At 41.1% G+C, this 25266-nt stretch overlaps 1 protein-coding gene across 1 annotated transcript in view; it reads left to right on the plus strand.

The window, feature by feature from the left end:
- Positions 1 to 25266, plus strand: part of PIEZO2 (piezo type mechanosensitive ion channel component 2) — a 336655-nt gene that overhangs the window by 180776 nt on the left and 130613 nt on the right. The window contains exons 6-8 of the mRNA XM_015563603.1: positions 8833 to 8995; positions 21033 to 21243; positions 22543 to 22756. Coding sequence (XP_015419089.1) covers positions 8833 to 8995; positions 21033 to 21243; positions 22543 to 22756 — 588 coding nt within the window. The remainder of the gene's footprint in view (positions 1 to 8832; positions 8996 to 21032; positions 21244 to 22542; positions 22757 to 25266) is intronic.

Raw genomic sequence — 25266 nt, forward strand, 5'->3', positions numbered from 1 at the left:
CTAGGCTTGAAAATAATTTGTTATCAAAACAAACAAAAATAGATTTCTCAGTCTAATCTCATCAAACCAGTATGACTTATATTAAACAGTTTTGTTTCAGATGATTTTGCTACTGTTTTCCATAATCATTCACTCAGTGGTACTTTATTCAAATGACAAGTCACCAATTGGGGGGGATACGGAGAGTGCTTGGGAGGAATGACAAGTTGAATTTGGAGCCTAGAACACTGTGTGTGACAGAAGTATCTGAGTACAAAGGGTTTCCTGAAGCGTGTTCTCATCTCTCCTTTCTGGGGTGTATTTTCTCTCCTTCCTGAAGCCTCTTTTTATGGTAAATCTATTATCAAGAATCAGAAGGTCCTTCCTATCTCTCCTTGCTTCTTCATTTTTGTTTTCTTCCATTTCCCATCAAGCATCTAGACATTGCTGTCCACAAAGTGCACAAGTTAGGGGTTGAAGTGCCACCTCCAACTGCTGGCTAAGCAGCATGCTGGGGAGGGGTCACATGCAGACATTGGTGGGATGTCCCCAGTGTAAGGAATTGGGTTACAGAAATGGCTGTGGATAAGGTGGCTGGAGTAGTTTGGAAATTAGTTATATTAAACAAAATATTGACCATACATTTAACTAAATATAATGAGGACATGAATGCCATGTTTCTTACCATCTGAGCAGTGATTGATACACATGAAAGGCAAAGACTAGAAAGAATCCTAGGGTGTTAAATGGAAATGGAACACATCAGAATAAACTCATGGTTTTAAAAAAAATGTGCACAGAAAGATACAGAAAGTTTTTTAAAATGTATTGTTTGAGTGTGTTAAAATAAATGCACATATTTTCCTACCTCTGTTAGGTAAGAGGGCTCAGAAGTAATGATATTCCAGAAATAATGAGACCTCTGAGGTCCCAGTTCCGAACACCATGCCTCACTAAAGGAACATGGGTTCCTTGGACTTGATGTCTTGTTTTCATGCAGTCTCAAAATCCTCATACTTGAATAGGAACAAACACTGGTTCCTTTTCCTTTCCAGCCCACTGCCCGGTGCACTCCCAAGTCCTATTTCTGCCACTCACCTACCATTTGCCTACACAGATGGTAGAGCACCGTAAACATCTCAGTTTATTGCCACCCCTTTATAAGGGATGTAATGTTTTCTTTTTATATAATTTAGAAAACTGAGAAGTTACATAACTTGCCATATGTTCACATAAAAGCAAGTGGCCTATAGATATTGACCAATACTTCTCCAAATGCCTTGGCATTGACATTTGAATGTCCAAATGACATTCAAAGCCCTCCCTGCCTGGATTCTAGTACCTTTCAATCCTACCTCCTCTCATTTATTCTCTTTTTTTATCACAACAAAGCCAATCTCTCTCTCTCTCTCTCTCTCTCTCAAACAACCGGTCACTATGACACTCACTGCAGCCAGTGAACTGGCCCGGTTGAGAGGTGAGGCCAGCCGGCCAATCTCCTGTGGCCCCTCCCCCTGGCCCTGATTGCTCCCCCACCCCAATAGGGGGCAGGGCCAGCTGGCCAACCACCTGCCATCTCCTCTTCCTGATAGGCCCGGCCCTGATCCACCAAATGGGGCCGGGCTGGCCAGACACCACCTGTGATCAAATTCATGCACTGGGCCTCTAGTTTACTTACAATCCTCTGTGCAATGGATGCTGTTTGCCACACCCTTCAAAACACATCTCCAACTTGGCCAATTGAGGGAACTGCCCTGTTGCCTTCTTGAAGTACTATTAAATAGAGTTAATAGTTCCACTTTTAAAAAATATATATTTTTATTGATTTCAGAGAGGGAGAGAGAGATAGAAACATCATTGATGAGAGAGACTCATCAATTGGCTGCCTCCTGCACACCCCACATTGGGGATGGAGCCCACAACTTGGGCATGTGCCCTGACCAGGAATCAAACCATGACCTCCTGGTTTTACAGGTCAATGCTCCACCACTGAGCCTTGCCAGCCAAGCAGTAGTTCCTTTTTTTTGTTGTTTTTTGTACAGAGGTTCCCACAACAAGTGTAATGTTGCCTCCACCCGTCTGCAGGAATTTATTTGCTTCATATCAGTCTGTCCCTTATACAAACACCTTGTTAGGGACAGGCACAGCCTTACTCAGTACTGCCTGCCTAGGACCTGGGAATATGCCTATGACCTAATTCATACTCAGCCATATTTATTGAATTAAATTAGGAGAAATAGGGTTTAATTTGAGGTCTTCAAGTTCAAAGTTCATGCTGTTTTCTTTATTCTGCACTGTCGTCCAGTAGTGACACACACACACACACAGCTTCTTGTTTATTTCTGATCCAATGTTTATGAAGAAGATAAACGTATTACTCTGTTGCACCCATTGCATATCTTATGGTTTTCTGAATAAAATTAATTTATTCCATTTTTCCAAGTATTTCAATGCAGTAATCAAAACAGGAGGGACCTGTTATGACATGTTGTATTTATTGCCAGTGTGATTTAAGAATGGTGATTTCTTCTTGTTTTCATGTGGTCCTTGTAGCCCCATCTCCAACAGAGCCTGGTAGTTGACCAGCTGGACAGTGAGACCCATGTTTTGTCCTGAACTTGGAAGGCAGAGCACTTGGGATGTGCTCCGGGTGGTGCAGCTCTGTTTTTATGAACGTTATGGTGGAGTTTTCTCTTTTGTTATGACTAAATGATTTGGAGACTCCAAACAATGAGCTATTGGAATCTGTGTTGTGAGGAAGGATGGAAGAGCCTTTGCAAACTCAGAGAAAATAAGAAGAAGGTGAATGCAAGAGGCAGGGCATGTTTGGAGTAGAGGGAAATGGAGTGAGTCCTTGTGTCACTGTAGGTTTACCATTATTTCTGAGAGGCTTTCACTGGGGCTTTCCTTGGTGATATCCTTGTTGTCACAAAATCAACAAATATGAAGCACATGATGAGTTTTCAGATGCCTGGAGAACTTTTTTTTAAAGATTTCACTTTTTTTTAATCCTCACCTGAAGACATGCTATTGATTTAGAGGGTTGGGGGGGGCGGATGAATGGAAAGAGAGAGAGAGAGAAACATCATGTGTGAGAGAAACATCATTTGGTTGCCTTCTGTACATGCCTCACAGGGGATCAAACCCACAACTCAGGTATGTGCCCTGACCAGCAATCGAACTGACAACCTATTGGTGCACGAGAAAACAATCAATTGAGCCACTGAAGCCAGGCATCAGATGCATGAAGAATTTGACAAGAGGTGAGGTGAACAGATAGACTGTATAACCTTTTAGACAATTGTTACTATTGACAAGTTTGAAAGAGCACGCATGTTATTTTCGATTGGGCCACGTGCAGAAAAGGAGGGTGAAAAGTCACAGTGGTAGAAACTGCATCTGCAAAGACCCAGAAAGTGGAATGGATATGTCACTGCCCTAGGATGGCGAGGGGTCTAGAAAAAGGGATACACATTTGAAGGAACAAGAAGTAAAACTGAACACCTTCAACTTAAACACCAGGTAGGGGACTTTGGATTTAATGTTAGTGGTTTTAGGCTGTTTTTAAGAGTGTTGCTGCAGAGTCATCTGGCCAAAGGACTGAGTTTTATTGTTACTGTTTTGGCTTCAGTTTGATTCTGTTGTTTGTTTGTTAAGTGTTTGTTTTAGTGTTTCGACAACAATACTGGTGTGCTGATGAATGTTGAACAATCAGCTATCTAGGGGGCAAGTACCCAATTTGCAGCATTGGCCAACTCCCATGACATAAATACTCCCAGTGTGGTTGATTTCAAGCTAGTCATATACTGTCACTGAACACAGAGCTGGACCCAGCCAGCTGAAGTGTTCCTGAACAGCCAGTGCACAGGACGAATATGTGACAGTCCCCTTCCCCCTTTCTTCCCTTTCTCTCCTCTTCACCCCTGTGAATGCCCTCCATCAAAGCAAGGACTTTAGGACTCTCTTAATTGGCCCTCTACCTCATAAATAACAAAGTAAAAAGCCAGGAGAGACACACTGATATGAAAATAAAGTGTGTCTGTTACAACAGCTTCTCACAATGAGATAAATGATTAAAATAGTCAAGCAGTGTTTTGATTTTAAAGTATTCACACAAATCCAACCACTAATGTAAAATATATTCTGAAAATTCAGCACCAACTCACACCTTTAGGTAATTAGAAATTGGCATTTAATTGCCATTTTAGTGGTAGAAATTCACGGAAATGAGCTAATTGTTTGGATTCTCTAATGCATCAACTGGATTCCCTTGATCCCAATATTGAACGTGATTCTCAATAAATGTTACATTACTCGCCAGAGTTTCTAATCTAAATCTTTCTCTACTCACATAAAATATATTAGTCCTGCTATCATGACTTGCTGTATGAAGTTAAATCCTATATAATAAAGAATTAATATGCAAATGGTAGTCACACCCTCACGCCATCACGCTGTAATGGCTCAGACACTCAACACTGGGGAGAGAGGAATGGGGACCAGCCAGAAACAAATGAGCTTGTGAGAGACAAGCCAGGCTGTGGCCTGGGGGAGGGACAAGCCGCCTGCCCCATGTTCCTGGGCACCTGCGGCTGCCACCCAGGCAAAGCCACCCGCCCACGGTCTCCTGCGGCTGCAGCTGGCCTGGGCGAAGCTGGCCTGGATTCTGGGTACCTGCGGCTGGCCAGAGAGAGGGAAGCCCAGGTCCCGGGTGCAGGGTGAGGCAGAGACAGTTAGGGGTGATCAGGCCAACAGGGGAGCAGTTAGGGGCAATAAGGCAGGCAGGCAGGCAGAGGTGGTTAGGGGCGGTCAGGCAGGCAGACAGGTGAGCAGTTAGGAGCCAGTGGTCCTGGATTGTGAGAGGAAGTCAGACATCCCCCAAGGGATCCTGGATTGGAGAAGGTGCAGGCCGGGCTGAGGGGACCCCCCCACCCCATGCAGAATTTTGTGCACCAAGCCTCTAGTATTAAAAAATAGCCTCTGTGGCTATTGGTAAGACATATGTGGGAAACAGTTGAAATCAGAGACCTCTTTCATTGTTTTTACTATTAGATGTACATTCACTTGATTTGTCTGCCCTTAAAATGATTTATTAAATCTGAGTGACTGGTAAAGCTGAATCAACGAACCTGGCCTCTGCTTAAGAAAAACAAAAGCAAACGTAGACCCACTCTCAGTGCATGAGCTTCAGAGGCCACCAGAGGACTAGATACAACCATTCTAATAGTTTGTATTCATTAATAATGCTCATTTGAAATTTTAATCATTGTATTGGAAATCCATTGAAGTTGACCTTCTTACCAATTCTGAAACAAAGGACTTGTTTTCCCCAAAGAGTGGCACAAATGGGAGTATTCTTTTTGAACTTCTTAAATGATCTTGGTCGTGTTTGTACCTGGATGCTCATTGTCAGCATTTCCCGAAACTGTGACATTTTTCTTCTTTCCTGATCCTATCTCAGTCTCACTGCCTCCTTGTTGTGGATTTTCCTAGTCATAATAAAATTTTAGACTTGGGAAGACCCTTAAAAAAGTCATTTTGTCTGTGAGGAACAAATTTAGGAAAATAATTTGCTCATGAATGCACATACCTGTCTTTTCTTCTTCACTGGACTTGGACAGAAAAATTGTAACTTAATTTAATTAATGAGTCAATCAGGCCAAATATAAGCATGACTATTATGGCATCGATTATTTATCATCTTTCCCAGGCTAGGTAATTGACTTAAAGTTCTTCAAATATTTTCTACATAAGAAAGCAGTATGACTGACTATGAAAAATATGAAGTATGAAAGATATACTTTTGTATCTATCAATCAACTTTCAACCAGTGTAAGAACTTCAACATTACCAATACAGTTGACTGTATCCCTCACCCTTGCCCAGAAATAGTTGTGTGCATGTAGTTCTTTATGCCTGAATCCTTAAGTGATTAACATTCTGAATGTTTACTACTTTTTCTTTCCTTTATTTTTCTCAGTGCTATGTTTGTAAGATAACATAGGTCACACAATTTATACAAATTTGTTGATTTATAGTATTTATTTTATCGAATGGATCTATCCTAATTTAATCTATTTATTCTTCTCTTGATGGATATGTAGGTTATTCTCAATTTCCAGCTTTCTCACCTCCCTTTCAAGAGGTATAATCACTCTGAATAAATAAGATCAATGATGATAACAAATTGGAAAGGAAATGTTTGCCTGTTTAAGAGAACATGATGTTTTAAGCAGTTTAGTACATACTTTTATATATGAAAAAAATGTAATTTCATATGCCTGGAAAACAGCACTGTCTAGGATAACATTGTATGGGAAATGTATACATAGATATTATTAATTTATTAAATCAGGACGTCTATGCAAAACCTGGTTAGCTTAGTCCCAAATGCAGAATTTACTAAAAATAAAATTTAACTTATTGTTCAATGCCTGTAATGTATATATATATAATTACTTTAGAGAGCCTCACACATATATTACCCTATGCCAGTGGTCAGCAAACTCATTAGTCAACAGAGCCAAATATCAACAGTACAACGACTGAAATTTCTTTTGAGAGCCAAATTTTTTAAACTTAAACTATATATTTTTTAAACTTAAACATAAACTTAAATATAGGTACATTGTTATTAACTTAATTAGGGTACTCCTAAGGCTTAGGAAGAGCCACACTCAAGGGGCCAAAGAGCTGCATGTGGCTCGTGAGCTGCAGTTCACCAACCACTGGAGGGCATATCCTGTCCCTGAACACTAATTTACTCTATTGAATGAGTCAACATATGTGAGAAGAAAACTCTCAAATCTACCCCTTCAGCCATAACTCCTCTCCCAAGCACAGAGCCCATATGGCTCCCAGCATGAACTGAGTGAATGGGTAGATATTTGGGTGATTGGGTGAAGGAGCTGAATGAGATGTTATTGACTTCTAAAATTATCAGAGGCCTATTAAAAGCCAAATATATAGGGATTAGCTACACATTAGTATAGTTTCCATGTTATCTATTCACTTTGACCAAATATCTAGACCCATGAGCAGACTCTAACCCAACATTTTTTAAAAATCTGTTCCATGAACATTAGCTCAGCAGAATATAATAAATATTACGTATAATTTTGAAGAAATAGTTTTAATCAAATAAATTTGGGGAACAGAGGCTTAAACAAACACAAATGTATTGTTTTACTACAGAACCCCTCACGTACTTTACTATAGAAATATGCATTGTGATTTTCTAACATTTTTTGGACCTAAGACTATTTTTTAACTTTTGTTTCATTTTGTTTTGTTTTAATTAACAGCATTTCTGAGGACTAGCATTCAGATTAATGTACTTTAGTAGGCACTGGTCTAAAAATTGAAGAAGGAAATTTTGTTGATAAAATGGTCGCCAAATAATGTATCAATTAGACTATGACCCATTCATTATACATGCTCTTCAATAGATTCCTCACTCTTATTGTTTCTGCAATGGTAGTATTATGAGTACACTGCTTTGTTAACTCAGCAAGCCAAGAGTCATAGTTAATGGGTTAGCACAGTGGTCGGCAACCCGCGGCTCACGAGCCACATGCGGCTCTTTGGCCCCTTGAGTGTGGCTCTTCCACAAAATACCACATGCGGGCACGCATGTACAGTGTGATTGAAACTTCATGGCCCATGCGCAGAAGTCGATTTTCGGCCTGGGCGAGTCTATTTTGAAGAAGTGGTGCCAGAAGTGTTGGTTGGACATGGCGCAGGAGCTCTTGTTAGCTTTCCTTTAAGAACACTTTCCCCCTCAACTCACGTAATGGTACTTTCCATAAAATGCCATGGAATTCATGCACCAGTGGGGTCCCTCAGCCTGGCCTATGGGGATCAGGCAGAAAGCAGCAGTCCAATACCCCCTGAGGGTTCTGGATTATGAGAGGACGCAGGCCAGGCCAAGGGACCCCACCACGGATTATGAGAGGACGCAGGCAGGCCAAGGGACCCCACCAGTGCACAAATCCGTGCACCAGGTCTCTAGTATAATATATGCAATGTAAATGAGCATGACTTTAACACAGTATGTATTTAATTACATAAAGAGTATATGAAAAAACATATATATTTACATGATATATATTCCTATCTTTTGCTTCCTGTCTCTAAACAAGTTTTATTTCTGATAACATTGATTCACTTTCATTGGCCTCAAATGAGATAAAGAAGGCAAATAGTGTTATCTTTTTGGCACAGAGGAAGAACATATGACTCTGAGAAATCCTCCAGTGGAATGCAGCTAGTCGATGTCATACTGACACTTGAACCCCAATTTCTAGTTTGAAGTTCATTGTTAATTCTCAAGACTAAAAGAAAAAAACATACTAGACTTACCTTTCTTGGAATAATATGGAAAAAAATCAACTAAGTATTACAAATAATGAAGAGATTCCTGAATTCAAGGATTTTATTAGCATTTTCTCTACTTTTTTCCCTTCTGGCTTTGATGTATGTCTAAAGTAAAAGCTCTGTTAGCTGCTAGTATATGCCTAGTTTTTACCTGCTTCCCTTAGAGTGCAAGCACCTATATCTGGACCAGACATGTTGTTTATTTAATAATATAGTTTATTAGCTTGTTTTGAGAGTGAGCATTGATTTAGGGGTCTTTATAATATTTCCAGAACTCCAGAGAAGCCATGATACCTTTCTAAATTTTAGATTACATAAGACTCTGAGGTCAATGAAAAGCTGTTTGGTACCTTTGGAGCAGAAACTGGGTATCCTTTGTTTTAAATCATTAAGTAGATTCAAACATACTTTATGCTAATTTAACCATGGAAATATAAAAGCAACTAAATCTCCTCCTCTTTTTCTTTCCTTCCACAGCTTAAAGGGAGCTGATGCTGGCAATGGGATCAGAGTGTTTGTGCCTGATATTGGGATGTTCATCGCTAGCCTGGCCATCTGGCTCATCTGCAGAAACATCGTTCAGAAACCAGTGACAGAAGAAGCAGCACAGTATAACCTGGAGTTTGAAAATGAAGAACTGGTAAATCTGACTTCATAAATCTTCCTTTGATTTCTGAGGGCCTTGACCCTTAACAGGTGCGGAAGCGGAATAGTCATAGCTACATGTGCATAGTGCTGTATGCTTTACTGTGCTTGGCTTAAACCTGTGCGGTCCTGATGGGTCTGCATTCTCATCAACACCTTGTCTACGAGGAGACAGGTGACTATGGCCAGGGCTTGACCCAGTGTCCTGTTCATCCCCCAAACTCTCATCTAGTATTAGCTCAGATGGTTAACCTTTCACGGTTCATAGTACTATGGTCCATTGGTCTAGGTACCTAGGTTATTGCAAAATATTTAGAGAAGTAGTAACACCTGGTAGTTTTAGGAGCAAAACAATTAATTTCACCTTTAAGGGACGCTTTTTGATCTGTGTACCTGTGTTCTTCAGGGAAAAGTTATGTAAATGAAGCATGCTTTGGTCAAGTTATTTTAAAGTTCTCCAGAGAAAATATATATGCATTTGGAAAAGTATAAGAATTTTTTAAAGGTAAAAACAATACAAAACACTGAGTACCATGTATGGTAACTTTGAGCTATGGTTTTTAAGGAGAAGGGTTGCAGGAGTAACTACTGAATCAGGGAACATGTCAGATTTCACTCTGGTGAATGATGCTTATCAGATAACATCTTACACTGTCCCCCAACCAGTGTCTGCTCCTTTGAGTTTCTTAATAAAATGCTACTTGCTCCTCATTTTTTCTCTTTTCCAATTTGAGAGGCAGTAGAGCAGTTTTTAAAATTTCAAACCCAGGGTCCTCTTAGGATAATAGAAAGTGAAGTTGTATAGTATGAGTTAAGGCCAACCCACTCAAAGAAACAGTCCTTTTTGTGCCATTTGTGGCAGACAAGCATGAATAAATTACAAAGCTTCTTAGAGAAAGAACTTCTGCCTCCAGGGTCAGATGCTCTTTTCCCAGAGGACAGGGAAAACCTACATTGACCAACAGAAGGATGGATGTTAGGTTACAGTTAAGTTCATGCATTTGGTGAAGAAGGGACTCAAAGCTATTACAAAGACCAATTCTAAAATCAAGTTTCTGTCCTGGTTACAGCCAATTCTCAAAGACAGACTCATGGTACCTCTCTCCCACTTGAGATTTGTTTACGTATCTGTGCCCCATCTATTATTAATCATATTATTTAATGATAATAAGAGGGATGGGTATTCTAAACATTACTTATTTGAGGCTTTGAAAATACTCTCATTATTATGAGGCTGATATCCTCTCAGTTAAATTGGCTTCGGCCTAATTTAGAGATTAACTTGTATTTTCTTAGCATATTTCAGTCTACCAGGTGGCCTGGGAGGAGCAGGCTGGAGTGTGAATCTTCTGAGATAAACCCACAAGGAAATTTTTTCTTGCATGTGAAACAATCTGTCTTGATTCTGAAAAGAATAGAAGAACACGGCCAAAATACACAGGGGAATTTATTTTATTCTGAAGGGCCCCACATACTTCCTGCTGCTTATAAATCTTGGCTTTTGCACTCTGGACTGTTTAGTTTTTGGAGGATCCTTTGACAGAATAGTGTTTCTTGGCATTGTTTCTTCTTTCATTTATCTCAGCAGAGAAATGGCAAGATTAATCCACTGGTGCCTGGGAGAATTCCTTTTCAAATCCAGCATTGTTTTAAAGTAGCAATTAATCCCTGGAGAGGACTCTTAAATCCCCCCTAATCTTCATGGACTTGATGATGAGCTCAAGTTTGCTGTTTCAAAGGGCATCACAAATCCTAGGATCTCCTGGAAAACCCTGGGTGAGGTGGAGCCTGGCAGCAGGTGGGAGACTGGCCTGCTCTGGCATTGGACAGAGAGCAGACCTCAGTAAGGGAGCCAATTCCTCATTGCCATAGGAGGTTCTGTCTCATCCGACTCCTCTGTGGTCCTGTTGGTTTATTCATTTTAATTTATAAGCACATCTAAAAATCAGAACTGGGAGAAAGATTCCTATTCCTAAATCTTTAAAAAAAATGAGTTAGGTTATGAAAAGCACATTGTGTAGAAGAGGGTTCCCTGTGCAATGAAACACTATGTAATTTCACCGAACTGATACTGATCTTGTATATTTCTATACTTCTAACTTTATCTAGCTCTTTAATGAGATTTCAGCCTTCTTTATGAAGCAAATGCTATTTTAATAGAATGTGAAACCAAATTTATAAATGTCTATTTAAATAGGAATTTTAGCCATGACTTGGTGTGCTTAAAGAAAAATCTTCTAAATAGTCTAACAAATCAAATATGAAGGACAAAAAGAATATTCCAGTATAAGTCATCCACCACATGTTAAAACTTCAGGAACGCAACATTTCGGTCCTGCTAATATCATTTGGAAATTTGTTCTGAATCTCAAAAACTGCACCAGCCTTTCCAATACCCAACGTCCATTAGGCAACTGTGGCACCTGCATTGTGCCACATCCGATGACCAGCTGGGCAGTGTTTCAAAGTTTTAGCTTTGAGCCGAAACCGGTTTGGCTCAGTGGATAGAGCGTCGGCCTGCGGACTGAAAGGTCCCAGGTTTGATTCCGGTCAAGGGCATGTACCTGGGTTGCAGGCACATCCCCAGTAGGAGATGTGCAGGAGGCAGCTGATCGATGTCTCTCTCTCATCGATGTTTCTAACTCTCTATCTCTCTCCCTTCCTCTCTGTATAAAATCAATAAAATATATTTAAAAAAAAAAGTTTTAGCTTTGAGATTCAAGTTATTATTATTATTTTTTTTAAAGAAACAAAGAATGGAAGAAATCGACCTTTTTATTGTCGCCTTCTAATTAGGCATTTGGCATTTGCTCAGTTCTCCCCTGAGATTTAGTCCAAAGTCACCGGCTTTAAATTTTCTAGATCCTGTTTTTTCAGACATAATCATCCGAAACATGGGACTATTCAGAACGATAAGAAGCTGGACGGCTGCCCAGTTGCCCTGCAAACCTTGCACTCCGTTACTTTTACTGCCTCTTAGGATCATTCTCAGAAACTGGGCAAGAATCACTTTCATCATGTCCCCCCAAAGGCAGCACACTTGGTCTGCCTTTTCTGGGTTAAACCCATTCATAATCAGGGTGTAGCTTTTAATTCTAGTGATTTTAGAAGCCATTAATTTAAATACAGGAACATTTTTAATTGCAGGAAATCATTGTTCCTCTGTCTTCAAGAAAGCTTCATTATTACAGTGTGAGTGTCACTGTGAGTATTCATTAGAGTGACTAGTTAGGCTTGGGGGTAAGGGCATCTCTGATTACTTTCATGTTTCCCTGTTCAGAAAAGTTTAGAGCCATTAACTTTGTAGCCCACAATGTCTACATCGCACTGGACGTAAGGTGACAGCATGGATTCCCACTCACCCTTTCTTCTGATCATGCACATCTGGGAGCTTACCAACGTGGCAGCCAGTGAAAGGTAGCATTGTCACACAGAAGGGCAGGGATGTTATCAGTATTTTAAATTTTATTTTTAAATTACAGTTTACATTCAACACTACTTTGTATTAGTTTCAAGTGCACAGCACAGTGGTTAGACAATCACATACTCTGCGCAGCTATCTCCCACCTGACACATACATCGTTGATACAATATTACCAACTCTCTTCGCCATGCTGTACTTTACATTCCCATGACTATTTTGTGACTCTCAGTTACTACTTCTTAATCCCTTCACCTTTTTCACCTGATTCATAGCCCCTCATCCCTCTGGCAACCATTAATCTGTTCTCTGTACCTATGAGTCTCTTTCTATTTTGCTTATTCGTTTATTTTATTCTTTAGAGTGAAATCACATAGTATTTATCTTTCTCTGTCTGACCTATTTCACTTAGCATAGGACCCTCTAGGCCAGTGGTTCGCAACCTGTGGGTTGTGACCCCTTTGGCGGTCTAACGACCCTTTCACAGGGGTCGCCTAAGACCATCCTGCATATCAGATATTTACATTATGATTCATAACAGTAGCAACATTACAGTTATGAAGTAGCAACGAAAATAATGTTATGGTTGGGTCACAACATGAGGAACTGTATTTAAAGGGCCAGAAGGTTGAGAACCACTGCTCTAGGTCTATCCATGCTGTCAAAATAGTATGATTTTATTCTTTTATGGCCAAGTAATGTTTCATTACATATATGTACCATCACTTTTTTGTCCACTTGTCTATTGACAGACACTGGGGCTGCTTCCATATCTTGGCTATCTATAATAATAAAAGCATAATATGCTAACTAGACCAGGCATCCTTCTGGATGTCCTTCCTGATGACCTTCCAGATGAAGCTGGGGCTGGGGAAGCCTCGGTCCCGGATGCCAGAGGGAAGCCGGTGACGGCAGCCGGGGGAAGGAAGGCCTACTCTTGCACAACTTTCATGCACTAGGCCTCTAGTTGTAAATAACACTGCAATAAACACATGGGTGCATATATTCTTTCAAATTAGTGTTTTGGATTTCTTTGGATATATACACAGAGGTGGAATTGTTGAATATAATGCAGTTCCATTTTTTATTTTTTGAGGAACCTCCATACTGTTTTCCATAGTGGCTGCACCAATCTGCATTGCCACCAACAGTGCACAAGGGTTCCCTTTTCTCCACATCCTCACCAACACTTGTTGTTTGTTGATTTATCCTAGAAGAAAACATAGGCAATAAAATCTCGGACATTTCTCATAGCAGTATTTTTTTCTGATATATCACCTCAAGCAAGGGAAACAAAATAAAAAAATAAACAAATGTCACTACACCAAACTAAAAACTTTTTTGCACAGCAAAAGAAACCATCAACAACATGAAAAGACAGCCCACTAAGTGGGAGAGCAGATTTGCCAAGGATACATCTGATAAGAGGTTAATATCCAATATTTATAAAGAACTCATACAATTGAACACCAAAAAACCCCAAACAACCCAATTAAAAAATGGGCAAAGGACCTGAATTGACACTTCTCCAAAGAGGACATACAGATGGCCAATAGACATATGAAAACATGCTCAAGGTCACTAATCATCAGAGATTGCAAATTAAAACCACAATGAGATTTCACCCCATACCTGTCAGAATGGCTGTCATTAATAAATTGACCTGGAACTTTGTAAAGGTTCTGAGGCAGGGCCCATCCCAAACCTAATAAATCGGCATCTCTGGGAGGTAGGAGAAGGTGTGAGGTGGTAGTAGGACAATTTCTTTTCTTTTTTTTAAATATATTTTATTGGTTTTTTACAGAGAGGAAGGGAGAGAGATAGAGAGTTAGAAACATCGATGAGAGAGAAACATCGATCAGCTGCCTCCTGCACATCTCCCACTGGGGATGTGCCCGCAACCCAGGTACATGCCCTTGACCGGAATCGAACCTGGGACCCTTCAATCCGCAGGCTGACGCTCTATCCACCGAGCCAAACCGGTTTCGGCTAGGACAATTTCTTTTAAAGCTCCCTAGATCCTGTCCTCCTGGCTAACCTAACTAGTTACGTCTGCTAACTCAGCTTGCCTTTACCTGTCCTTCATTAAACTTTCATTGCTCCATAGAAGGTGGTGGAACGCATACATCTGCATACTCACTTTTCCAAATGAAGCAGGAGACTACTTAAACAGCTCTTTCAAGTTTGGATAAAGAATTTTCCTAAAACAAGTGTAGCAACAGAATAAAATATTTGCTTTATCTGTACCATACTACCACATGAGACTTACATAACATGCATGATACCACAGAAACAAGTGCTTGCTCCCCCGGGGCCCTGGGGGTCGCATTTATCTCCCGCAGTCAGTCACAACACTTGCCTCTTTCTGCCTTGGGCTCTTCTGTTGAGATGAGCCCATTCTGGTAAGATAAATTGTTAACTTTTAATAATAAACAATGAATAAACAACTCCTGAAAAATGTACTGTAGAAGAATACTCCCTTTTCCTCCCAGTTCTTTTGACTCATTATTTGTGACTTTGATAAACTTTCATTGAAATGTCCTCAATCAGTTCGTTTTAACCACGCAGAAGAGGAACATGGACTCAGCTGCATGAAAAGCTAAGCTCCCATCTAACATCTGAAACCTAAAGGAGGCTCCACAGATAAATCACTTCAGTGTATTTTCCAATGAAGGGAGTCTGCCTTGGATATGAGTCAAACAAAGTAGTTCTGATTTTTGCCTCGTCAGCTGACTGTGGCATCAGCAGCTCTGTGGTGGCAGATGTCAGGCCAGTGTGTGAACGCTGGACCCGTTGCTTCAGAGACACCCATGCAGCTCTGTATTCCTGCAGGCCCTAGGTTCCCTCCAGAATTTATCTAATTTAGGACATTTGGATCAAGCTTGGGAATCTACCCTCTTAAAGATTCCTAGGTGATCCTTCGCATTTGTTACAACCTGGGTTGAACCTTTTAGTGCTTGGAGGTAAAGAAATATGGATGTTTGGGTTTGACCAACAGTAATTTATTGTGTCTTCCAAATGTGAGTGGAAATGACAACTAATGACTGTTGGGGATGGGGTGACAGGAGAGGCAACAGTGAGATGAGATGCAGGGGCTGCTTTGTGTTTAGGCTGATCCCGTTCAGAGAGGACCAGAGCCACACGCAACTAAATCCACATCACTTAGGGCTTCCTCTCATGACATAAGAGGCGCAATCATAAGGGATGTGGGTGTGCACTGGCCGTAGGTGCTCAGTGGTTAGAGCATTGGCCTATGCACTGGAGGGTCATGGGTTTGCTACCTGGTCAAGGGCACACACCTGGGTTGCAGGTTTAATTCTCGGGAAGCAACCAATCGATGTGTCTCTCTCACATGGATGTTTCTCTCTTTCTCTCTCTCTCTGATTCCGCCTACCCCCCTTCTATCCTCTCTAAAAGCCAATGGAAAAAATCCTCAGGTGAAGATTAATCAGTACAAACAAAAACAAACAAACCAAAAAGATGTGGAAGAGATGTGGGTGCATTTTTTAAAAAAATATATTTTATTGATTCTTTACAGAGAGGAAGGGAGAGAGCTAGAGAGTTAGAAACATTGATGAGAGAGAAACATCGATCAGCTGCCTCCTGCACATCTCCCACTGCAGATGTGCCCGCAACCCAGGCACATGCCCTTGACCAGAATCGAACCTGGGACTCTTCTGTCCGCAGGCCGACGCTCTATCCACTGAGCCAAACCGGTCTCGGCGATGTGGGTGCACTTTGAAGCCAGTTACTTTTAAAGAAGGCTTGGTAAAGGATTCACATTTCTTCAGCTAAGTTTTAGATTTATGGTCAATCATGATATGTAATATTTTATGTGGCTTTTTAAACTATAAAGGGTTCTGCTGGTCTGTAGTTTCTAAGACAGCATAGGAACCAGGGGAACTAAATCAGTATTTATAGCTACCCCTTCTCCAAGGCCAGAATCAAGTTGTATTCAAATGAAGGGACAGATTACAACCGTGACCAGCATGGCGGCTTGTTAGTAAATAGGTGGGAGCGGGCCAGTGCTCTGCGGAGCGGCAGTGTTTACAGTGCACCCAGGGAATCATTTAGGGGAAGAAAGCCCGCCTGTTAATAAGCCAGATGATGTGACTAATGGCAGTGCTGGCCACAGCTTGGACGGTAGGGGCTCACAAAGTCAAACACAGATCACTTTCGGCTCTCTCAGCTTGAAAGCTTTAGAAAGCATTTCCAACAGAGGGCCTCAGGGATTTTGATACAAAAATGCCGAAAAACCTCAAATACAGTGGTATGTTTATAAAACTCGCAGGGGCCCCAGTCCCGCCTAAGAGAGGTCGGGGAAATGCATTTGTTTAACCTCACAAAGTTCTTGACCAGAGATTTTGACTCGATTTAATCTACATCCGTAGCAATTCTATAATTGAATAATAAGTCATTTATTATGAAAGTTATGAGTGTGTTTCTAACTGTGACCCAGGCAGCTCTGGCTATGTTCTCTCTCTCTGTCTCCTTTTTCAAGTGCAGTGACTGAAGGTTTTGGCCAGGTTTCCTTCATCCAGGAGGATTTTTAATGCATTGCTCACCTGCTGTGAGGGAATATTAAGCAGCAGGAGCCCCATGAGCAGATCCTTTATGTGTGGATGGTGGTGTGGTTGCCATAGCAACAGTGTCACTGGATTGACCCCCTTTCCCCCCTTAACTCTGCTTGGGAAAGACAAGCAGGTGGGAGGAAGAGCTGGCATGTGAGCTGGGGCCTTAGAGCTGAGAGGGGAACAGCATGGCCCAAGGCAAGGAGCTGTGGATTCGGAGTCAACACCCCACCACACACACACACACACACACATGATTTACTGCAGGTGATGTTTCTCAGCAAAGAGATGAGGATAAGGTTGGATGGACAGACTGGTTCCAGGGTGGGGCAGCAACTCTGAAACCTCATCAGACCCCTGACTTTAAAGCCATCCACATGCCAGTGAACCTCGAATAAACGTCTCCTGCTTTGCCCTCTCCAGCTCTCCATATTGCTATACTAGCTGTCCACTGACACCTCCAACAGGACGGCTGAAAGGCATCTCAGAGTTGAATTTCCCCAACCCACTCATTATTGTCCCATCTCATCCATAAAGACAAAACTATTGGAACTATCTTTGATCCCCCTCTATCCCTCCTCCATCTACATTAGCTTACATTCCCGCTGACTGGAACTCCAAGACACACTGCAAAGACACTGCAAAAACTCTCTTCAGCTCCATAACTCCCCTCTCCTCAACCACAGCAGTAACCTCCCTTGGGATTCCCTTGTGAAATAGATCATCAAACCCCTCGTGAGGTGGAGTGGTTGGTAATCAAAATCCTGCTAGGCGGGTTCCAGAGAAGTGAAGTGTGGGGGAAGGAGCTAAGTCTTAGTGTTTCTTTGTAAGGCAAATGTGGGTTGGCGGGAATGTGTTTTTCTAAGGGGAGCTGGTGAGGCATGTGGACTTGCTGATGGTGTGACCCAGGAGAAAGGGGGCACATGGTGATGCAGGGGAGAGGGGAGCCTGGCCGGGGCTGTCCCCTTTGGTGTCCCAGCATGTACAGCTCATCCACAGCCACAGGAGGGAGGGATCTGAGTGTCTGCTCCACAGGTGGGCTTTATTTTTATTTTTTAAGTATAGTTGGTATAGAATACTATATTGGTTATAGTAGTTTCAGTGTACAATATAGTGATTTGACATTTTTATACCTTATAATGTTGTCACCCCACTAATTCTAGTGATCACCTGTCACCAAGCCAACTTATCACAATATTATTGACTCTAGACCCATTCACCTGTTCACCCATCCCCCACCAATTGCCTTCTGGTAACCAACCCTTTGGTCTCTGTTTCTATCAGTCTACTGTTGCTTTATTTGTTGGTTGGTTTTATGTGTGTTTTTTAGATTCCATATGTAAGTGAAACCATATGATATTTATCTTTCTTTGCCTGACTTATTTCACCTAACATAATACCCTCTAGATCCATCCATGTTGTCACAAATGGCAAGATTTCATTTTTTTATTTCTGTGTAATATTTCATTGGGTGTATGTGGGATATTATCTATCTATCATCTATCAATTTATTTATCTATCATCTATTGATTGACATTGGGTAGCTTCCATATCTTGGCTATCTTTTATATATATAAAAAGCCAGTGACTGGAAAGCCATAATGACCAGAATGACCAGTCACTATAACGCCCACTGCAGCCAGAGAACCGGCCCAATCAGGGGGTGGGGCAGGCCGGTCAACATCCCATGGCCCTTACCCCCGGCCAGCCCTGCCCTTGATCAGCCCAGCCCCAATCAGCCCCCATGACCCTGATCGGCCCACGGCCCCTTCCCCTAGCCACCTCTGCCCCCAATCAAGCCCCCCCACCAATCGGGGGTGGGGCAGCTGACCCACCACCCACAGCCCTTCCCCACAGCTGACCCTGCCCCCAACCACCCCTCCAACTACAATCGGGGGTGGGGCCTGCCGACCAATTGCCCGCAGCCTCTCCCCCCAGCTGGCCAGGCCCTAATTGGCCGGATCAGGGCGGGCTGGCCGGCCAACATCCCGCTGTCTCCTCCTCCTGACAGGCCTGGCCCGATCCACCGATTGGGGCCAGGCCAGCTGGACCCCACCCATGCATGAATTCATGCACTGAGCCTCTAGTTATAAATAATGCTACAGTGAACATAGGAGTGCATACATCTTTTTGAATTAGTGTTCTTATTTTCTTTGGATAAATACTGGGAAGTGGAATTGCTGGGCTTTAGATAGGTAGGCTGATGAACTAACCTGAGCTCACCCCTCTTCTCTCAGTACAGTAGGAAGTAGGGTCATCAGCTGACAAGGGGAAGGATAAGGAGGTGGGGAGAAGTAGGTCGGGGAACATATGCCTTCTTTCTGAACACACCATGGACCTTGACCAGCTCTTTCCTCTGCTTGGCATGCTCTTACCTAGGGTTTCTCACGTGGCTTGTGACATTGTGACGTTCAAATCTTAGCTTAAATGTCACCTCCTCAGAGAGGCTCCCCTGACCTCAGAATCTAAAATAGCCACCCTATCACTCACAATCACACCGCCCTATTTTAATTCTCTGATTAGCATATATCACTGTGAGATATTTAGGTTGTTTATTTTTTACTTATTTGCATGTTTATTGCTTCATCTTTCACTAGAGATACTAGCACACAATAGGCCTTGAACAGATAGAAAAATCTTAATGAATAAGCATAAGAAATTACTTTTCCTTCGGGAAAAGATACAGATGTGCCATGATGGAATATGATAAAACCAGATTTGGGTGTATAAACTTGAATAGGCCTGGAATTAAATGTGTGTGTGTGTGTGTGTGCATGCGTGTGCATGCATGCGTTCCCATGTGTGGTGGGGTACATTAGCAACCAACTTAAGATGCAAGTGGTTGTACTCTCCTAGGCAAACAGAGGATCCCTCCGTCCTCAAGTCCACTCAGCACTTGAACTTTATCTAGGTGCAGATAAAGTTCAAGTGCTGAGTGGACTTGTGCCCAGTGCCAGTGAATCCGGACATAGTTAGAGGTCCAGATACCATGAGTGAACATTATGTAAATATCTACACTGAGTGTATCAAAGAAAGACCTTTAAAACGGGAAAATGGAGAGGCCATGCTCTGCTCTTTAAGCCTTAAATAGACCTGTGAACTGGGCCTAAAAACCCCGCTGGCTCCGCAGCCCGCGTCTAGAGCCAACCTGGCTAAGAGCAGGAAGCCTGTCAGCCCAGGGGCACATGCAAACGAAGTTTCAAAAGTCTGAAACAGCCTCCTTTTGTCTTAACGTGATGGTTTATATTATAATTCCTCTACGAAAACCCTAACTCTTCTAGCGAAAGATTCTAATTTGCCAAAAAATAAAAAATAAAAAATTCCTATGCAGTCTTTACAAATAAGACAAATAAAAAGACCCTCATATACCTAGTTTAAAATAATGCATGGAAATATATTTATATTCTGCGCATGTGTTTCTTCCCGAAATCTCGAATGATTGTACTGCGGTGCTGGGTTGTCCAGAATTGAACCAGTGTATCATTCTCTAAGAATAAGGTAGGCAGTGACTATATATTTAGCCAAGTAGCCCAAGACCACTCATCCTCCCGTGGTCAGGAAATACTAAAATAGTGAACAAAGGTAAACTTCTGGAGAAAAAGGATTTTGTACGTAGCGATGTAACTCACCCTTTCCGTTAAAGCCACGGGTACTTCAACCTCCCATCACCTTGCTGGCAAAGTCTCTGAATTTGCAGAACCAAATGCAGATTGATGAAAGCTAAGATTATTAAAAGATGTTTCGGACAGTTTCTTGTTCCACCCATAAAAGATGAGCTGATGTAGGTAAGATGACATGCTATTAGGGGCCTATGAATAGTGATATTTCCTGGTTACTTCTCCAGAGGAGATTAGAGCTCCTCAGGAATTATCAGAGCTCTGGCAGGGATGTAAGTGGTTCTCTGCGTCTTTTCCCAGATTTGTGAAATCACCGCATTCTCTGACCCATAAATTACAAACTATGTCATCTGCTGGGTGGATAGGCAGAGTTTTGGACTACAGTGTTTTCTGTTTTGCTTTTGTTTGTTTGTTTTTATTTAGGCTGGAGGAGAAAAACTCGATCCAGAAGAGGCACTGATCTATGAGGAGGGCTTAGATGAAGGAGATGGTGTTGAAGGCGAGATGGAAGAAAGCACAAAACTGAAAATCTTCCGCAGGTTTGCCTTTGTGGCTTCCAAGCTTAAGGAGTTTATTGGCAACATGATAACCACCGCTGGAAAAGTAGTTGTGACGATTTTACTGGGTTCATCAGGTGAGACTTTCCAGTCCTGGGTGGAGCACAAATGACTCTGGCGAATCATGAAAGAAATGGTGGAAGAGAAAATAAAGAAGGAAATAATTCTATTCCATGACACCAATATAATAGCTGGAGCTTTTGTAAAAAGAGGCCACATGTACAAACCACACACATGCAAGTCATTTTTCCTGTGCAGTTCTAGTTTTTATATTTTAGATAGTTTCTGTTAACTTCTGTAAAGCAATCGTTTTCTCTGTTACGTGACATCATTTTCTATGTGTAGGTCAGAAAAACAACCATTCTTCCTCAGAGCCTGTGAATGGTGGCCTGGGACAATGAATAATTTTAGTGTACAGGTGCCTCTGAGAGCCTGTCTATATACATTGATTCATCAGTAATCATAACTTAACTCTCCAGGATTTACTGTTTTTCTTCCTAAGTTACATTACAATCTTCCAGCACAGACACTCACTTCCTTTAAATTTTGGCTATAGACTGCTGATACCATAATTATGTTATATCAGTTTCTCTTCCCTTCAACCCCCCCCCACCCCCCAACATTCTATGCTCTAGAGCTACTGGGAAGTTTATTCAATACTACCTCGTTGAAATTTCACAAGATGAAACAACATAACTGTTTGTTAATGGGAAAATAAAAAAAGTGGAAAAAGAATAGAATTTCTCAAGATATATAGCCCAATATTTTAATGAGGAGTCATTTCAAAATCCATCCCCCGCCCCCCTTCCCCTGAAAGGTTTTTAATGCCTGTAAAGGAATTGCCTCGTTTTACATTTCCCTTTTTGGTGATAGTGCAAATCTGGTTTCTTTTGGTAGGAAAACATGTTAGTGAAACTTTAACTGCCACAGAATGTAATATTATTATGAATCCTAGTTAACTAAAAAACAAGGTAAATCATTATTTTAAAAGTGGTATCAGGAAAGTTGGAAGGGACATACAGTATTCCTGAAAATTTGTAGGGAGAAACAGAAGATGGAAACAGGCAATTAAGTATGCTATATTCTGCTGGTGTGAAGATTAGCTGTTTACTCTGCTCAAATACCATAGGTAGAATTTCTTCCTCATCTGGTATTTCCCCATATTTACAAATATCACTTCGTGTATGACTTTTTTCATAATAAAAATAGCATTGATTCTGATTTTATAAATAAAAAGTGATTATTTTAAAAACCTGATCAATACCTAAAAACCCATGGGGAGGAAATTTATATAATCTCTAATACTTGCAGTTACTGAGTCGTAAATGATTTTTAGTTCAATGCAGTTTTTCATGATTGTATTTCTTCTTCCTTAGGTATGATGCTGCCATCTTTGACCTCATCTGTCTACTTTTTTGTGTTTTTGGGTCTGTGCACCTGGTGGTCCTGGTGCCGGACATTCGACCCATTGCTGTTCAGCTGTCTCTGTGTTCTCTTGGCTATTTTCACCGCGGGACACTTGATTGGACTTTATTTATACCAGTTCCAGTTCTTTCAAGAAGCAGTTCCACCCAATGACTACTATGCAAGGTAGGAGATGAAAACTCATAAGACATTAAAGGGGAGGTGGCCCTCTTATATGATTTTGTTTGAATTTTCAGGTGTTCTTCTTGACGGATGGGGTTCTTCTAGGGATGGGGAGAGCAGTAAATTTATTGAATGGCACAGTCTAGGAAGTAGTAGATGATCCGTTCAGATGGAGGTGCTGCTGGGATAGTAAAAAAGGAAGCTGCTGTTTGTACCAAGTGAGACAGATACATGGTCTCAGCTGTGGAAAGAGATCCAGGAAAAACATTTCATTTCAAAGAATAATGACAGCGTCTTAAAGCACCCAGCTGGAAGGAGCTCTCAAAGGCCAAGTGGAGGACATATTGAGAATCAACCAATTAAATAGTCAATAATTGATTCTAAAATTTTAGAAATAAAAATACATGAGTCCATGCTGAGAGAGAGAGAAATCTAATTTGCGTCAAATAAAGATGACAATTACATATACTCTTTACTGTGAAAATGGAAATTAAAGATAAAGAATACAGCATTTACTTTGACTTTTTGGAGGAACTCTAAGCCATTCTCAGTTAATGAGGGAAAACTCCTCTTTACAGAATAACAATAGCTAATGAAAGGGAAAGGAATAATAGAATTAGAAAATTACTACTCATCAATTCTTAATGACATACTTGTTTCTAGTTACAAACTAAAACCATTACTTAAAAAGGTTCTTGGAATGAAGGATGTTTGCAATAATGACAAAGTATATTTTCACTAGTTATTTGCTAAGTGCAAAGGAAAAAATCAACCCCTTACAATGGTGGTCGACCCCTTAACTAATTGATCAAAAATGACATAAACAAACATGGGATAGTTCAACATTTTACACTTCTAGATGTTATGTAATATAAAGTGTACAGCATCATATTTTTAAGCCTTTAGACCAGTGGTTCTCAACCTGTGGGTCGCGACCCCTTTGGGGTCGAACGACCCTTTCACAGGAGTCACCTAAGACTATCAGAAAACACATATATAATTACATACTGTTTTTGTGATTAATCACTATGCTTTAATTATGTTCAATTTGTAACAATGAAAATACATCCTGCATATCAGATATTTACATTATGATTCATAACAGTAGCAAAATTGCAATTATGCAGTAGCAACGAAAATAGTTTTATGGTTGGGGGTCACAACATGAGGAACTGTATTAAAGGGTCACAGCATTAGGAAGGTTGAGAACCACTGCTTTAGACCTAACCTCCAATTTACAGAAAATATAAAAGATAGAAAAGTAATTTAAATGACTCCAAAGGAAAACAGAAAAATCCAGAATGTGGATTCTACAAGGCAAATGATCTGGCCTTCTTTAAACTTAGCACAAATATGACTCTAGGTTACATCCTCCTTCAATGACAAGCCCCGAAGAGAAGTTTTGAGGTTAAATGGGGACATTTCAATATTCATTGATTATGAGATGATAGTATAGAATTTTTGTTGATTCTTAGGTACATGATTGTATTGTGGCTTTACAGGAAAATGTCATTGTTTTGGGAGATACATGGTGAATTATTATTTCAGGGATGAAATGTCATGATTTCTGTAACTTTCTACTAGTTTATTAACAAACATGGGTGGGAAGGAAGGGGGGAGGGAGAGATACATAGAGAGAGAAAGAGAGAGAGAGAGAGAAAGAGAGAGAGAGAGAGAAAGAGAGAGAGAGAGTGTGTGTTATTTCAACTAGGACATTGTCATTGGATTATTCATTGCTGTATTTTAAATTTTCTTTTTGTGTGGAAAAGTTCATAATTAAAAGTTATGGAAAAAAGAAAAGGAAAGAGAAATGGCGAGAATGTCAGGATGAAGTGAAGGCTGTGCCAGAATTCTTCTCTCTGATATGTCTCTGGGAAGTTTTATAGGTACCTAAGTGAAATAAGTCAGGTAGAGAAAGACAAATACTGTATAGCAGGGGTGGGCAAACTTTTTGACTTGAGGGCCACAATGGGTTCTTAAACTGGACCGGAGGGCCGGAACAAAAGCATGGATGGAGTGTTTGTGTGAACTAATATAAATTCAAAGTAAACATAATTACATAAAAGGGTACGGTCTTTTTTTTCAATAGTTTTATTCATTTCAAACGGGCCGGATCCAGCCCACGGGCCGTAGTTTGCCCATGGCTGCCCTAGAGTGTTGTTTGGTGCTTGCTTCTGCTAGAGCATCTCTAGGTTTCAGTGATCCTGGGCCAACGTTATGATAATTTATAGGTTTGAGGTTCCCTCTCTAGGCAGGTGTTATAAAATGAAATCCCACCTAGGAGGGGCACAGATCTAGGGTTTTACTTTTCTCTAGGTGATCTCTCCTTTCAACACAATGGCCTCAAGAGGCCATATACTTCCTTCCAGCTCCACCCAGACCTGTGGTGGAATCCTTCCATTATGTTTAGCCAGGGAAGGGTGTAGAGAAGGTGAGCAGGGACCCACAAGTAGATGGAATGGGTTGGAGATCAAGGTTAACCTAGAGGCAGAGCAGAAGAGGTAAAATATGGT

The sequence above is a fragment of the Myotis davidii genome, unplaced genomic scaffold (genome assembly GCF_000327345.1).
Source record: "Myotis davidii unplaced genomic scaffold, ASM32734v1 scaffold78, whole genome shotgun sequence".
NCBI classification, from domain to species: Eukaryota; Metazoa; Chordata; class Mammalia; order Chiroptera; family Vespertilionidae; genus Myotis; species Myotis davidii.